The sequence below is a fragment of the Charadrius vociferus genome, unplaced genomic scaffold (assembly GCF_000708025.1).
Source record: "Charadrius vociferus isolate BGI_N301 unplaced genomic scaffold, ASM70802v2 scaffold119, whole genome shotgun sequence".
In the NCBI taxonomy this organism is placed as follows: domain Eukaryota; kingdom Metazoa; phylum Chordata; class Aves; order Charadriiformes; family Charadriidae; genus Charadrius; species Charadrius vociferus.
In genome coordinates this window covers 1,087,292-1,100,782 of record NW_009650170.1, presented here as the reverse complement: position 1 = coordinate 1,100,782, position 13,491 = coordinate 1,087,292, and the positions used below count along the sequence as shown (strand labels likewise).

The 13,491-nt window shown below is 41.0% G+C and overlaps 1 protein-coding gene across 1 annotated transcript in view; it reads right to left on the bottom strand.

Moving 5' to 3' along the window:
• ARIH2 (ariadne RBR E3 ubiquitin protein ligase 2) overlaps positions 1 to 9,648 on the bottom strand; it is a 28,489-nt gene extending 18,841 nt beyond the window's left edge. The window contains exon 1 of the mRNA XM_009892529.1: positions 9,301 to 9,648. Coding sequence (XP_009890831.1) covers positions 9,301 to 9,549 — 249 coding nt within the window. The 5' untranslated portion in view covers positions 9,550 to 9,648. The remainder of the gene's footprint in view (positions 1 to 9,300) is intronic.
• Positions 9,649 to 13,491: the final 3,843 nt, after the last annotated feature.

Below are 13,491 nucleotides of genomic sequence, written 5' to 3'. Positions count from 1 at the left end.
CTTTCCCTCATTCTCATGTCCCCCTTTTCTCACCAACAGCTTACAAGTTTAAGATCAAAGATCAGCTCAATCCAAATCTGAACCTCGAAAATGTCCGACTGAAGACCATGTTTCTTTCATCATGATGGAGTGGCAAAGCTGAATAGAGGATCTCATCCAATCTACAATTTCCAGCTTCACCTTAAAACAGGAATTTAGTCACCTCATAAACCTCTTCCAAACTTCCATCAGCTTAACTCTGACTGACCAGTGATAGAAGGCCGCTGATTGCCAGAAATGGGCACCAAATGCTAATGCTTATCACTGCAAAGGAAAAGGGGTGCAGTGTCTTTGGGTACAGGAAGGGTGTCAAGAGGAAGCTGCTCTGCATAAGGGAAAGACTAAAGGAGTTGCGAAAAAATTCTGAAAACTGTATGTAGTGCTGGACAAAATTAGACTCTGACAGTAGAACAAAGAAGTAATGCCATTGCGTTAAACACACATCTATTCATTTTGTGGAAGAGAGCACAGTATTTATTTTCTTACTATTTCTATCTCCATTTATCTCCTGGGTTCTTTACTCTCCAAGATAAGCAAAATTCTCACACTTTTGAGGTGCGAGAGAGAGTCTGGCACTCTCTAGCACAAAACAATATAAAAACAATTTGCCAAGAAGCTCTGCAGGTACCTTGCTGGGTTTGGAGAGCCCTAAGACAATTATGTCTCAAGTAGCTTCCCTAGATAAGCTATGTTGTTTGAAGAGCTGAAGTTTCATCTCTCTACAGCAGAAAACCTTTTCAACCATGTCACTTTGACAGTTGCTAATTCAGACAGAAATGTTTCCTAAAAGCTAAAAACCCACCATCTTTTGTAGAGCTTATATTCTACAGAAATTGCTCATGCATATTTATGTCGCATGCATATCTCATGAGTTCATTTCACTTTTCTCCAAGGGATGGCCTATTTTTTGGAGGTGTGTTTCAATCCTCATTTTTGCAGAGATAAGGTATTAGGAATTTAAAACAAGAATCACCACATGATTCTCAAAGAGATTCAATTCAGAATGAGTTTCAGATATTATGATCTGGCCGGAGCTGACATCCCGTGGCTTTGCACCAAGCTGGCAATTCACGTTAGATCAGGGTTGCACTGAAATGTTTGGCCGAGATGAACACAAACCTGGCATAAAGAAATGCCACTTCCATTTCTTGTGTTTCCCTTAATCAAAGGTTTTTATACAAATAGATTTAAGCAAATAGGATTAATCTTGAGAAGCATTATTTCTTTTAATCCACGAACAGTTTTTGTTAGTTCTACAAGCAAAGGATGAACTTGGGAAGATATTAGTTTGTATCTTGCATCAAAACTTCTAAAAACACACTCTTAAATTCTTTACAACAGCACACATAGCAAGAGCCTCTGAAATTGTTGCTGTTCATGAGCAACTATGGGCAAAATAGAGACGGAATCGAGTTCGCAGTAGAGAACAGTAACACCTTAGAGAAACCATAGTTTGTATCGAATAATTCTGCTGAAGGAAAAAAACCCTTCAGACATGCTTTACTTAAGGATCCTGAGGTGAAGAAAGTGACCCACAAATGGAAAAAACACTATTTTACACTCATTTCTCTTGTGGAAAGTAGATCTGACTCCCTCCATACCCCATTGGAAAAACTATCCCACTGCCCTGTTTTTACTGGAGGATTTCTCAGAAAACTGCAGAAATATTAGGAATTAAGAAGAAATAAAAGGGCAACCAAAAAGCTTTTTTTGGACCACATTTTCTTCTTTGCTTTGATCTACTCCTCTTTTAAGCAGACTTCCAACATGCAATCCTGGTAGAAAACTCATGAGGTTGCAGGGGCTTGAGCTGTGATTAACATCACCTGCCATAAACACCCCAAGTGTTCAAAGTCTTGTGGCAAAGTCCTCCGTACCTGTTACAGGTTTCTGAGCATTAGAAAGCTGTTTTCAAAACTGAACTTAAATCAACTTCACTTATCAGGAAAAAAAAAAGACAAAAATACAACAAAATCAGATACCATGCGTTTTGTCCTGGGTTCAGACAAGCTAAAAAAAAAAGTGAGAGAAAGCCCTCCGTCTTTAGCTTTCACTCACAGTATTGCTTACAATTTGTCTGACATTTCAGCCCTTCTCCTGTTTACAGACTGCAGGCTGCACAGGGGAAAGCAATGCAATTTAGAATCTGTAGCGGCAGTCTCGATACCATGGAAAAGGTCTCTGACAAAGAGCACTACGTGAGCTCCGCTTCATCACGGGGTTTTAATCTGCACCCCGTCACTCACCCTCCAGCATGCAGAGACCTGCTGTCACTCTGCAAGATTAGAAGCACACTTAGAAGGTAGAGCGCAGTTTGGGAATGACAAATACTGCCGGTGCTACACACAAGATTTGTGAAGCTGTCGGTGCGCAACCTAGTTGGCCGCATACTGAAGAAAGGGGATCTCGGGTTAAATTCTAACTCCTTCTCCACACTTACATATTGCTTTAATCCATCCGCTCTCCTACACAGGACAGCAACAATTTCAGCTGTGGCTGCCAACAAACAGGATCAGTAGGACTCAGCTAGGAAATCTCAACATACGTATTTCTCAAGCTGTTAGGCTATTCTTCCTGAGGAGATTCAGAAATAAATTAAAAAAAAAAAAAGGACTTAAGCAAGATGGTATGCCAGAAGGCATTATTACAAAATAGCTATGAGATTCCTTCTTTAAAAGATTTAGAGCGAAAGAAATGCAGCAAGAAAGCTGTAATACGGCACACGGATAGAAGATTGACATGAGACTCCCCAGCTGTACTCACTGGAGGTATTCTTTCCAACGTAATGTAGTGCCTGAGAACATCAGCGCCCAGTGCATGCCGCATGGTGCTCCCCACACGCTGCCAATCCCCCCCCAACACCCCCCTGCTGCACTCAGTGCAGCCCCTGCCCTGCTGCTTTCCCAGCAAAACAGGGGAGAAGGACGTGGAGGATGTACAGGGGTGAAGCGAAGGATAGGTAATACCCTGAATCCACATGATCCTGACCAGTGGCTCAGGACACAGTGCAGCCAACCTGAACTGGAAAGCACTGGTGCATGCACGCACGCAGCTACAGCTGCACGCGCAGGCAGAGCGCAGGGCTTGGGTAACTCTGCAGTGTGTAACCCCTCTTCAGTCCCAAACAACATAGTCCTTTACTTGACAAACCCAGCTTCTAAGTGCATTTTTCCTTTTGTTATAAAAAGATGAAGAGGAGGAACATCGGCTTGGTAAAACAGTGTTTCATAGTACACAACGTAGCTCATTTCTGCCGCTCCATCCTTAATAGGCACAGCACACAAATTTGGCCATGCACTTCAGCTGCTTCATGCCGCTCCTGTGATCATGTTGTCCAGCTGTAAGCTTGCAACATGAAACACTTACTGAAAGATTGTTTTGGCATTTTTAATGACTTGTGGCTTGCCTCTACCTCCCACCAAGATCATACTCATCAACAGCTGTGAACAGATTTTTTTGCTCACTGCAGAGTCATACTGGCTGTAAGATACACTTAAGGCGTGAATCACAAAGAAATGTGTGGGCTATAATCACCCTCCACATTTGTGGCTCATTTTTCCAATCAAGTTGAGAATTTCAGCAGTCCTGGGCAATAAGGAAGAAAACTGGTTTCTCTCCTCAAATGACTTCCTGAAGCTGTTACAAGGTCTGGGCTCCCCAGCCAGCTCTCTTATCTTGCTGGCCAGAAGTCTATGACAAATTAAGGCACTTTTTTTTTTTTTTTTTAAAAAAAAGACCTTTAGGAGCCAAAATAAAACACACACTGAAGACAGTTACAGACGTGTTCACGTCCTCTTGATGTTTAACATACTACTAAAGTACAGGCATCGTGAATCTGGTAGGCAACAAGGCATGTTTTGTATAGCAGAACTTCCTGTTGGATCTTTCTGTTTGGAATAAAAAGTGGATAAAGGACAAAGGTATGTCTCAAAAGAGTGTGCTGCTAAGGGTTACAACTTCAGGCCGGATGCCCTGCATAATATTGGCTTGATATTAAACCACAGAACACGGTACAGATACAAACCTGCACGTCCTGACTAATCTAGGGTTTACAGGTACTTTGAAATAGCGTGTTATCATTGCCAAACAGCACCATAGGGGTTCTGTGGAGAAATTAAATTTGCCTATCAGGGTCTACCATTTATAATAAATGATATTTAAATATTTACTGTTTACTGATATATAGTAAAATCTACCAATGTTGCTTCTTATGGACATTAACTTTGAACATAAATTTTTCAAACCCTGTTTTTATGTACATGCATTTTAATATTTCAAGGGGCTTTAATACCTCTCCTGCACTTGAGGTACTTTGGCACAGCTATTTTTTTTTATGACTGCCATTTTATGTTGCATATAAGTTTCATGAAGTCGTTATGGCATCAAAAAGGATGACCGTGCAACGTTGCAGGTTTCATCAGACAAGCACCCCATACCACACACTTGCTCGCAGTTTCCACAGTGCTACAGGGAGGCACAGGCGCCAGTGTCTTGACATCTGGCTCTTTACAGACCTTCTGCGGTCGCACCGAAGGGGCATTCTGCGAGCACCAACTCCTTCGGGTAGAGCTGCTCACGCAGGCTGCCAATCTCCACGCACATGACTCTGGATCTGCTAAAGATGGTATTTGAAAAGGACCGCTGCCAGCATTCACCAAGCAGCTCTACAAACTAACTGTTCTGTGTCAGCGCAATTTGAGTGTGTGGAACAGTTTCAAAGGGCTGTGTTTTTATGAGCGAATGCTGTGTTTTTGTGAGCGAATACTAATTTGGTCGCATTAAAAGATGCGACATCTGTCAGGTAAGTAAGAATACACAAAAAACTGGTTTATCTCTGAAAGATCAGTAGTGATAACATGGATTAACAGGTTCAGTACTATGTTGTGACATCAAATACTTTTTGCATCTACCAAATTTTATTCTTCATGGTTCAAGGCTAAAAAAACAACACATCACAAGCTGTTATTTCAAGGAGCAAGGGAAGTAAGATTTTTGCTCTCTGGTAAATATTAGCAGATTACTCACATTAACGAACTAAAAATTATAAGTTCTTCAGTTTTACAATTCCTTTGGTTTTAGTGGGAAGACTACATCATTATCAACTGCCTGTAAAACAACATGACCATCTTTCCTTGTTGCCTTGCATGTGCAGCAACACCTTAGCTTCCTCATGACTGACAATCAACTTCTAAAAAGACCTAAAGTCTGGGTTACATTTTTTCATAAATTGTAATTACAATTGTTTTATCCGGTAGTTTATATCACCAGTTTAAAAAAAATTGGTAAAAAGCAGAAAGATCCATCTCATCACTGAAACAGAGAAACTACTGCCAGTTATTTGGAACATCACAGATATTCCAGACTTGTACGGAGACCCTCAGCAGAGCCAGGAAGTGTCATTCACAAACAAAAACAATATGACATCATCACACACTTAATTGCTCGCCAGTGACAGGGTCAACTTCGTTTGTACAGCTGTTGAGTATGGTACTGTTTGTGTGCATGTACTGATACTGCCACTCCAGGACCCAGAATCACTCAATGACGATTTGACAAAATAATCTTGAAAACAAACTTATTACTATACAATTTTAATTCATTATTTTTAAAAGATACTGGATTTTATAATTACATCTACTTTATAAAAAGAACTGTTGTCAATTCCTTTGCTGGTCTGCAGGCAATAGATGCCATTCTGCTTTCAAGAGTATTGCCCTTAACAAGTGTTGAATGTTGGTCAAGTGACCTTTTGGGGAATTAAAAGTGATCTGCTTCAATTCACAGGCCTTTTCGTCAGAGAATCACAGTTTCGGACAATATTAGTTTGAGATTTTCTTCTGGCACATTTCAACAGAGAGAGTCTGTCCTAATTTTAGTCAAGAGTATTAACTGAACCCTCCACAAACAGACCTCCAGATTAACAGCACGAACTAAGGAACAAACATTTCCTCTTCTTTTTCCTGGAAGCAAGGATCCACACACAGTTCTTACTAAAGCCAAAGCGAGGAGAAACTTTCAGAGCACCACTTACAAAGTCCCTCTAGGTTCAGTATAGTTCTGGGACAACCACTACTGTAGTTGCAGGCCTGGCACACAGCACAGCTGTGTCGTATCTACTGCGACCTCGTTTGCACTAATTTTTCTATTCAGAATTCCCCACTTAGTAAAAAGCAAGTCAGAAGAACTCAAGGTATAAGCTTCCTATGACAGTAAGAGATACAAGGGCATACATCTACCTACGTGCTGGGTTTCATGCTTTTATCAGACTTAAGATTTTAACCAATTTTTTGTTTCTAAATGAGGTAAAGAAAAAAACACGTTTTGTTGAAGAGGCTGTATCTTCTAGAGTTGCATTCAAACTTTTAAACATACGCAGGATGCTCACATCTGACCTGAAGTTAGCCAGCCCATCTGAGGTTTGTTCAGTTGTCTGTTTAGCTTCAGTAGGAGCTAAAACAAGGTCAGCTGTATCTGATGAGGAATGAAAAAAGGCAGCCAAGAGGGTTTCCAAGGAAGATCACCATTTACCTCAATGCTTTTAAGAAAACAGGAATTCAACAATCAGCCTGAAATAGCTGAATAAAATAGTTTTTTTTTAAAAAAAAAAACATGTTGAGGGTTAATGAGCAGAGCAAATGAAATACTATTTATTTAAATTGTTACAGCTAATAACAGTACAGATTGCAAGTATGAAGACGTAAAGCTCTGAATACTTGTTTCTGGTCTTAAAAGTTTGTTGGCAATATGTCACCGAGAAAAACGACATTCAATACATACCCCTCCCAATCTACCCTTCAGAAAGTGAATCACCTAATGATAATAGTGGCAGAACATTCAAACATGGCTTTGAGCCCATATATTGCATTAATTTTTTCTTTGCTTTAGGGAATTGTATTAGTCTATTCATTTGGTGTGACAGCAAATTGCTCAGATACCATGTCATGCATTGCCTTCAACATCGAACCTCCTGAAGAGTCTTTAATTTACCTTCTTCTTGCCCTGTCTGAGGCAACCACTCTGCCTTACATAGGAGCTAATGCTGAAAAGCACTACATAACAACTAGCTATCACAAGGGAAAGAAGATGAAATCAACAAAATGAACGAGCATGCTCCAAAAGAACAATCACCACTGCCCCAAAAACCCAAGAGATTATGAAAGGTAGTTTTCAAAAGAAAAAAAGAGTTTTTAGAACTCAAGCAAATTAGAGGAAAGAAGTTAACACAGTTCTTGGAAAAGTCTGTCCCTGTTTATTCATATCCATTAATTCGATGGAAAATAAGGATAACAAATAGTTCAACATGTTCTATTCAATTTCCTTCTTCTCTATGCTTGCTAATGCAACGCAAATTCTTTCCACTCCAGTTTGTCTCAGAAAACTAACAAAATGACAAGTTTCCTTGAGGGAAGAGAGGGAGAAGGAAGAAGCAGGGTTGCTGAAGGATTATGAGAAAGGATGCCAGGAAACAAAAAGCACATGCTGCAGATACACAACAGATTTCCAAGAAAAGTGCAATTCTTGCACCACCGTTGCTAGCAAACAGAGAATTCATGTGGCACTTCAAGAGCTAAAGACTTAGAGCACGTGGCTTACAAGATCAGTTTTTCAGGTTTCTACCCAGATTTATTTTTCTCTTCTCATGCACAACCCAAAATGTGTAGCACTTCTTTTTTTAAGCAAATACACAGGCACATTCTTGACATAAAATGAATCTGAAATGTTCTCTCTTTGGGCCATATTTGGGGCCAGGTTTGAGTTAGCAGATTGGTATTATCTGATCAACTACAATATTTGCTCAATGAGACCTTCAAAATTCTTGGAAAACTTATTTTAACTTTGGAAGCCTGATTTTAAAGACTAAATAAAGTATTTCTTTTGTTAACTTAATTCAATGGAACAATATGGCAGGGGTCACCTTTTTGAAGCGTGTTTCATATGAAGGCAAACAGTAAGGAGTAGAAAAGCCATTCTAAATCTTTACTTAATCACTAAGAGCAACTGACAGCTGGATCAAAAGTGCTGAACAACTATTCTCATTTGTTCTTTTCTTTTGCCCCCCTTTCCTTACCATCTGTAGGGAACAGCAGGCATTCAGTGCTGATTGAAGAAATCACAGACATGAGCTTGACAGTCAAGAGAGAGTAAAACTTCATTTTCTGAGGTGGCGCATGCGGGGAACAAGCACAATAGACGGCAAAACTAGCTAGAGACGCAGCAACAAGTATGGGTACACTTTAGAGCCTACTGTTTATAGGCTTTATAGTCCTTGGGCTTTACAGTTATATTATTTCTACAGGACACTCCGATGTGCAAATAAGGATCAAGATATCCCTCTCATTTTTTTAAATTAGGTTTGACTCAGACCAAATTAATAGGAATCAAAATCTATCTGGCATGGGTTTTTTATATGCTGCAGTCACCCATCCCGCTTTCAGGGTTTGTTTCAGAGAACAACAAGCACTAGAAGACCTGTTAGAAAGTAGATGCATTGGTAATTTCAACCCAGTGTCAACACCTACAGCTTAGGAAACTGCTTTCCTCTGACCTGCACTGGGACCGAAGCACACTGGCGAGGTAGAGAGGGAAGCTCTTTTTATTACTAGTCTGCAGTACAGTAATCAAGTTGCACAAAGAGAAAGAAAACTTCACAAAAGTCTTATTGAGCATAACACCACGGAGCTGACTCTTCTGTGATGAATTAGTCACTACAAGAGCTGGCAAGTTCATTGTACTTTAATTGCTGTCACTGCAACAGTAGGGTTAATACCTGGCATGACAGCTAATCTGTCTTTTTGAAAGTCTATGATTACTCTCTCAGAACCAACAAAGAAAGGTGTTTTTGTTAGAATTACAGAGTTTTAGCATGTCTTCCTATCTGTCAGTTATCTTCTCAAACACAGGTGTACCAATCTGCACCATTTATGATTTGGTTTGTTTCTTTTCTATCTAACTACCCTCTTTGCACTGTGCTAATGCAAAGAGTTGTAACTCATGAATTTTGGTCGTGAAGCTCAGCTCTGTAAAAAAAAAAATAATCGTAAGAATCAACATTCATTAGGGAAATTTTTCCAGGCCTCAGAAGCAGAATGCAACAATTTTAAACGTTTGAGTCAGTTCTGAACCAGGGACCTTCAATAACGTTCCTCCAACCCCGCGTAACAGTAATACCACCGCAACTTATTTCAAACAGTATGCTCAACATTTGCCCTTGCAGTCACAGACTTATTTTACACCTGTGTTAATGCAGAAACCTTTCCTCACCTTTAACGTGGCAGCCAAGCTGGCCATGTGTTCATTCAGAGTGCTCTCCGACTCCTTGTAAGTCAGGCAGGTGAACTGATATTCCTCTGGATCAAAGGCATCTGCTCCCTGCTGCTCCACGTCGTTAGCTACCCCATCATAATAATCCTCAATATCCCCAGGATCCTCATCCTCTTCCTCCTCCTCGCAATTAGGGTCATAATCCTCTTCATTGCTGTCAGAGCCCTGGCTGTTCATGTCCACGGACATCTTAATGCCCTGTCAAACTGCAGACCAGGAAAGCAATTGCAGCTTCTTTTTCTCCTCCAAACTTTATCGTTCTTTTGATTTCATCTGAGCTCTGTCTCCTAAGGGGGGAAAAACAATTTTTTCTGTTGCCTAAGAAGCTGTAAGAGAGGCCACATCAACATCATACAGGTGATCAAACAGCCAGGAACAGAGCGACCCAACAGCCCAGCTAAAGAAGATCCTGCTGTGCAGGTCCCTGGTTTGGATTCATTGTGACTCTTGCCTGTAAGAGCAGCCTTGGCTTTGCAGGTGCAAGGTCTAAAACCTTGGAGACTGGCTCATTACACTGCATCCTAGCCCCCAGGACAGGCCCCAAGACCCCTGACATTTGGCAAGTAGCTCCATAACCTTCACTACAGATCTTTTCAGAGATACAAGTAGATTTATGACATTAAGTTTTTACCAACATTGTGAAGTGCTGCAGAAAAGTATCATATCCGCTTCACCAACAGGAAAAAACACAAACCCCTTAACTATGACCACAGTAGCTAGAAAGGCAGCTTGTGATACCCTGTACAAGTCCATAGTACTTCAGAACCACAGCCATTAAGTGGGACTTTGAAAAATAAGACAAGCAAACAGATCTCTCACATACACCCAATTTAAAAGTCTTCAACACTATCTCAAAAGAAATGGTGGAATTAGTTAATCCCTTTAAGTAGGTTCTACTGGATGTGTCATGGCTTGGGCCTTACATCTGAGGGGAAAAATAAAAGAAATTCTCTCATTTTATTACCTTCTCAATATACGCTTACACCTTCTGAATGTAGAAATTTATGCGCAAGTGTTGACAGCTGCTATTCAAGAAGAATCAGAACAGCCTTTTTTTTTTAGATTCTCACTGGTATTGGAAAAAATCACATATTTGACTTTACTTATCAGAACTACAAACCTTCTGCTTGAGTAACTAAACCAGCATGAATTCAAGACTTAAGAGGTTCAGCAATAGAACACATAACAACCTTGAATAATGGTAATCTCATATTTAGTCAATGTCCATTAAACCAAATAACTTAGTTTCAAGAAAGAATATATTAAATATAAAAGACTTAAAACAATGCTGCAACCAAATTTTACATATAAAAATATACACATAAAATCAAAGCTATCTTTGCACAAGCAGCACGTATTGAGTTTCTTACCCATGTTTGCATTTTGCATTACTATGCCGTTAGCTCTGTTACTCAAACATATTCCCACAGTATCACAATTTGTAGCTGCTGGTGAAACCATAATCAAGCTTTGAGAATCATGTTTAGAGCACAGGAAATCTCAGCCATAATTTTTCACTATTCTTCCTCACATAGTTTGTTTTCTGTTTCAAATCATCTGACCAGACAGCACAGAATAACCAGGAAGAGAAGTGATGTACAATTAATTTGAGGGGCTGCAGTGATTTCAGCAGATAGAAACCTCCAGTGAGAGAGGATGATGGCTAGGAACTAATTATATTACCCCCTGAATTCTGGTCTCCATTCATTTTGTTTGCTTCTTGATTTCTTAGTTATCCACAACAGAAGTAGCACACAAATATTTTACAGCACTGTTTCCCATAGAACTTCAGTGGAGCACAGGCACCATCTCTCCAAATTGGAAGAAGACAGATGTGAAATCTGATCTGACAGACACAAGGTAAGCCTATATTGTCTGTTCCTCTCTCTACCCTGCTTAGGGTTAATGATTCAGTTCTGGGCTTAATCTGTATCGACGCTGACCTCTTGCATAAAAGAAGTAATGGATCTTTACCTGTTAAACCTTACGTTAAAGGAATAACTTATTTGAAAATCTAAAACCACTGCAAGCATTGTTACAGAGATAGCAATAGCCCAGTGTGCAACAGCTTCCTTCAGCCAACCTCAGAGCATCACAAAGCCTGAGCAAGTTTCACCAGCCAGGAAACTTCTCAAACTCACTCAGATCATCCCACACACCAGGGACAGAAAAAAACCCAAACAAACCAAACTCAAACACTAGGTTCATTTGCTATCTCAGCGCACAGCGAGGCCTGTCCAAGCAATGAGATGGTTTTAGATACCTCAGCAGAATAATGGGCCTACCCAGTACCTCTGCAGTTACATACCAGGCGCTGGGGAGGAGGCTCAGAAGGGTGCAGAGCTGTTTCTCTGTGCCACTAACACACTTATTTGAACAAACAGAAGAACTGTTTGCATGGGCAAATGGGATATATCAAGCAGAAAACAAGTCTGCGGACTGGATGACTATTGTGACTCCTGTCACAACGTTCTTGGAAAGAACTCCCTTCCAGCATAACTGAACATCAGATGGACATGCGTGAAGAGAGAGGAAGACTAAAGCACAAGCTCTGTGGACAAAACAAAGCAGGATACTAGGAAAATGAGGAACCGAACTCACCTCACCTAACACCCTCATGACCCAATGATGAATACAAACTCTCTGAATGCAAACCAAGACAAGACAGCTAATACTTGATAATACTAATTTTTAAAACAATAAAGATGTTAAGCTCAAAAAAGAGGGCCAAAACCCCAAATAGTATTTAGATTATATAATTACCATAATCCTAAAAATCAGATTATAAAATTTTAAACCATATTTAGATTGCTTTCCTACCAAAGGGAGGATGAGGCTATTCTTTACTACCTTCATCCAAGATACTCCCTCATCTTCACTAACACTGATACCATTTAATCCCCTCTCTTCCTCCAGCCTCCTTGTGGGAACTTATAAACACATCCGCCCCTACACTCTGCTGCCTGTCAGCTCCAACAGAGATGCCCTCTTGCTGACTCCTGCTTTGCAACACAATTCTTCTTAACAAGGTCTCTTGAAACAAAATACCTTCAAATATGCCACCATCAGTCTCTCTCTGACCTCACCACTGCCAGACACAGTAAATTACATTATCCCACCTCATACCTTTTCCACCCACATCATTCTTTTCTGCTTTCTTGCCCCCTGTATCTACCTCTGCAGGATTTCTCCAATAAGTGCTTTGCAGGATACTCCTACATTTTCTGTTCATACTTCACAGCCATTTGAGACAGCTTTTTCTTCTCTCAGCTCTTTATTGATAATTCTGAAACAGAAAAAGTCTAACTCAAGTCTACTTATCCACGTAAACTTCAAATGGGCGGACACTCCCTTTTCTCTGCAACCATCTACAACCCCAACTCCACACTTGCTACCAATGTCAAGCGCATTTTTGTCTAAGTCACTCAAACCTGTAATCTGTGGATCATCTTCAGTTGCTTCCTCACACACGGAGCATGCATACCTTGCTATTTCCTTCTCCACTGAGGTTTTCAATAAGATTTTTTCATCCCAGGAGTAAGAAACTAGAACATCCCCCATCCTTTTCACCACAGATGACTCTGCAGAGACCTCCTTGCAGCCATATCACACATCCCCCGTGAATCTGCACACTCTCCTCCCACCTCCCAGTCTTTGTTCTGGCTCTCACGACTGCCCTGTCCTTCCCAACTCATCTAATCCATTTCATTTCTGTCCTTTCCAGTCTACCTCACTTTTAACAAGTTATTTTACATGTACCTACACAAGCCTTCCTTCCACGGGCTGGGGCTGAAAGGTACCCAGTTCGTTTAAATTACCTCAGGTCCGTTTCTTTTGTAATGGGTGCAAAACTAAATCCTGTACTCGTCCCGCACAGCCGGAACACCGCATACTTGCGGGAGGAAAGCCCAGGAAAACCGGAGGAGAGAAGGGAGCTGTAGAGGAAGAGCCCGGACGGTGGCGGGGCGAGGAGGGAGCCGGCCTGGGAGCTCACGGGCTGCGGTTTCTCCGCCGGGCGGCCCGACCTCGGCACCGGCTCCGGGGCGGAGCGCTGCCGGCCGCTGAACTGAGCGGAACTTACAGAGAAGCGGGACCGCATCCTTCACGCCGGGCTCGCTCCGCCCCGGGCCG